Source organism: Octopus bimaculoides, chromosome 25 (genome assembly GCF_001194135.2).
Source record: "Octopus bimaculoides isolate UCB-OBI-ISO-001 chromosome 25, ASM119413v2, whole genome shotgun sequence".
Taxonomy (NCBI): domain Eukaryota; kingdom Metazoa; phylum Mollusca; class Cephalopoda; order Octopoda; family Octopodidae; genus Octopus; species Octopus bimaculoides.
The window spans coordinates 27,308,994-27,313,132 of record NC_069005.1 but is presented as its reverse complement, the minus strand read 5'-3'; the positions used below and the strand labels follow the sequence as shown (position 1 = coordinate 27,313,132).

The window sequence follows — 4,139 nt, the reverse complement described above, 5'->3', positions numbered from 1 at the left end:
AAGTTACTGAAGAGATTGCAAGAGTGCAATGAAATAATTTAACAAAAAACTATATAAATTAATAAAGGACTGAACCAGTGCGTGTGTTTATTACCGGCATAATGCCTCTCCCAAGGTTTAATTGTATTTCTTTCAACACACGTATCCACATCAAGAATCTTGCACACGAAATACACATACGAAATATATATACATACATATACATATATTACATACAAAAATGTTCTTTTCGTGGTTAGATGATTCGGCATCTATTTCTAGCATATAGGAGTCCACTTTTGCTGGTCATTCCTCTTATTTTTGTATGTAATATAATTTTAATCTTCGGATTTTTTTAATATGCTAGACCACTGGTTTTAATTGATTAATATCAATTTCTATCCTCATTAATAAATACATATACATATATATATGTATGTACATATACATATATATATATATACATATACATATATATATATATACATATACATATATATATATATACATATATATATATACACATATACATACATATATATATATATACAGTGTGTGTGTGTATAAAGTTTTGATGACACACAAAAATCTTAGCTCTAGAGTCAGGTGGTACTGGCAACGGCCACACTCAAAATGGTGTATTTTATGTGCCACCCGCACAAGAGCCAGTCCAGGGGCACTGGCGACGATCTCGCTTGAAAGTCCTTACTCATGCCACTTATTCACATTAATCATCATCATCATTTAACACCCAGACTCCATGTCTATTTTGGCATGGTTTCCAAGGTAGGATGCTCTTTCTAAGACCATCCACTTTACAAAGTGTACTGGATGCTTTTTACACAGCACAGGTGCATTCAAATGGCACCAGCACAGGTGCTTTTTACATGGCACCAGCACCCACAAGCCTGTAAGATTAGGAACACTTAGCTGGCGAGGGATGCAAGAGACAAGTCTGTGTGCAAGGGCAACCATACTTTTACTTAGCTTGGCATATTTTCTCAAGCACAGCAAATCACCAGGGGTGTCAGTCCCCTATCATAACCCCTGTGAGTCCCAACATCTGTGGCTCCTTTGTTTTGTATTAATCACGCATTATCTCAAAGCTTCAAGATTTTCATGTGATTGTTTATTTTCAGAATGAGTGTAGGCTAGGCATGAAAGGCTGGATATGGTCAGTTTGAACATAAAATGGGTGGATATTTTAGCCAGGCATGGCTGGTTTAAATGCTAAAGAGTGATGCTTTTTCCAGAAAGCAAATTTGCATGCAAGGGAACTGATCCTGAAACCTCAGTTACAAAGTGAGCTTCTTAACTCCACAGCCATTTTGCATGGTTGGTACAAATTCTGACCAACCTACTTGGCAGAACTGTGCGCAACTTATTAACCTTCTCAACTATTATCAAGAGTTCTAAACGAATTTCATTCAGTTCTTTTAAAATCCCTTTGTTTGTATGGTTCGTTTTATTTCAGTCGTATTTGGTATTTGAAACAGGGAAAACAAAAAAATACACAGGCCCTTCTTCTGTTGGTTACATCCTGGACGTATACAGCTGGGTCAAGCTGAGTTGACCAAGACAATGTCTGTGTGTCTTCATGAATAAACACTTGAAACAATTAACAAAAGCATAATACATGCTTGTGAATTATGGGTATGGGGTTATTATTGGATCATTCATGAATAATGCATTTTTGCCATAGTTCACTTTTTAAAATTGAGATGACAAAGTTCTTTTTTCAGTCTAAAATATACTCCATTTTATTCAATGCTCTACCGTCTACATTATTTACATTTGACGGATATTTGTCCTCATTTTGTTTGTTGTTAACACATTTCGGCTGATATACCCTCCAGCCTTCATCAGGTGTCTTAGGAATGAGAACCCAGGTTCGAAATTTCCCCAAGTTTATATGTACATTTATGTATTCATTTGTGTGTATGAAGGGGGCATCTGTCTCCAAAACCCCAAAGTTGAGCAACATTTTCATGTTTGGATTTGTAAACTACGATAAGAATAACACTGGTCAACAAAGAATTTGTCCCAAGAAAGAGGATACCTGTATCTTATACTTTTTTTGCATGCAGAATTCAAAAATAATGTCAAATTATCTTTATCACCCACAGTTTCTCAGTTCCTGTTACGTGGGCTAAATTTCAGTTAAGCTGTTGAAATGTGAAGCTGTCCCCAAAATACATGAAATGAAAAATGTGAAAATACTAACAGAAAAATTAATAACATGCAGGTGAAAAGTATCTCATGGTGTGAAAAAAAAAGACAGTGAACACAGCATGCAGTTGTCATGGTAACAAGCTAATGCCATGCTGTCTGTTTGGCTAAAATTACCCAAATTTAATTCCAAATAACATCAGATTCTGTAATTTACAAGATAAAGTAATTGGTTGATCGTAATCGAAATTCAGAGTTGTATTGATAAACCTAAATTGAAAGCAAAATTAAGGAGGGCACACTTTGCAAATGAGAAAGACTAGATCCAAAATGGCTGTTTGGAATACAGTCCTTCAGGTTTCGGTCCATTTAAGTTACATCCGGTTAATAATGCTAATTTATCCATTTGGTCATTACTCTTGCTAGAAATAAGAAAGTCATACCATATTAAAGAACACCTTTGCACATTTTACTGATCCGTTTGCAGAAGCCACATCAAAATCTATTATCAGATGTGGAAATATAAATGGTAAGCAGCGCAAATAATACAAAATTGAACTATGTTAGTAAACTGCTCGAACAGGTTGTACACTTCTCTTAGCCAACAAATGCATCACCAGAATTCATAGAATTTAATCCATACTCCCCTTATGGAACATGACAATCTTCAGTGGTGCCCTATTCATAGCCAAATAACTTGGTTAGAAAAATTCAGTGTACAAAAAGAAAAACCCACAAGACAAATTAAATTAAGCAAACATCACGCAGCATTAACACAAACACAAAATATTATGAAATATTTTTATTTAGGAAAAATTTGAACAAATATACAACGGAATTCAGTGCAGTTAATGCTTACACCAAGCAAATAAATAACTGAGTAGGTGCCAGCTGTCAAAGACTTCCGAGACGGAGGTCAAAAGAGATCCATCCATCCATTAACATATAAGACAAAACAAAACAAGATTTCAGCAAATAATTGAGATGTTTGAAGAACTACAAATTTGTTGTTAATTGAGAAGAGTTCTTGAAGTATGGTAACTAATGTTAACAAGCAATGGAGATTAGTTTTCATAGAAAACAGCTTAGTGTAGAAAGCATCTGAGATAAACAATTCCACCAGGTTTTACTAAATTCTGACCACCTGGTCATTGAAATATGGAAATGAAAAGGAAAATGTACAAGGAATGAACCAACATTCTTCATGTGTCTCAATTAGCTAATAAATGTCTCTTGTGAAATAATTAATCAACTTCTTCCATTTTAGATAAATCATCATCTCCCTCTAATGCTGGCATGTCAGCATCAGTCTCTGCAGGTACGTTCTCCTCCATTATTTCATCTTCGTCCAAACCAAGACCAAAGCTAATCATTCGATGGATACGACATGCATGTGATTGTGGGTTATCAAGATTGAAACCTGATGACAGAAGAGAGGTTTCATACATTAAAATTACAAAGTCTTTCACGGTTTTGTCATTTTTATCAGCATCTACTTTGCTCTTCAATGCCTTAATGATGGAATGATCAGGGTTTACTTCCAAATGTTTCTTAGCAGCCATGTAACCCATGGTTGAAGTATCTCTCAAAGCTTGAGCCTTCATGATACGCTCCATGTTCGCTGACCAACCATACTGACTAGTGACAATACAGCAGGGAGAGTCTACCAGTCTGTTTGATACAACAACCTACAACAAACAAAAGAAACAAGAATTGAAGTATTATTGATGTAAGAGAACATGGAACAAAAAGCACTAATGATTTTATAATTTAGCAACTGAATGAAATACAAAACAACTACCAACCTTCTCGACCTTTTTGTCCAAAATGTCTTTGATGACTTTACATAAGCTTTCATATGCTGTCTTATCCTCCTCCAGCTTCTTCTTAGATTCCTCATCGTCAGGAAGTTCCAAACCCTCTTTGGTAACACACACCAGCTGTTTGCCATCATACTCCTTCAATTGTTGAGCAGCATATTCATCAATTGG

At 35.3% G+C, this 4,139-nt stretch overlaps 1 protein-coding gene across 1 annotated transcript in view; it reads right to left on the bottom strand.

Annotated features, from left to right (window-relative positions):
- Positions 1 to 2,935: 2,935 nt before the first annotated feature.
- LOC106882217 (heat shock protein HSP 90-beta) overlaps positions 2,936 to 4,139 on the bottom strand; it is a 4,714-nt gene continuing 3,510 nt past the window's right edge. Inside the window, exons 3-4 of the mRNA XM_014932814.2 lie at positions 3,954 to 4,137; positions 2,936 to 3,836 (exon numbers count right to left, since the gene is read on the bottom strand). Of these exons, the coding sequence (XP_014788300.1) occupies positions 3,393 to 3,836; positions 3,954 to 4,137 (628 nt within the window). The 3' untranslated portion in view covers positions 2,936 to 3,392. The remainder of the gene's footprint in view (positions 3,837 to 3,953; positions 4,138 to 4,139) is intronic.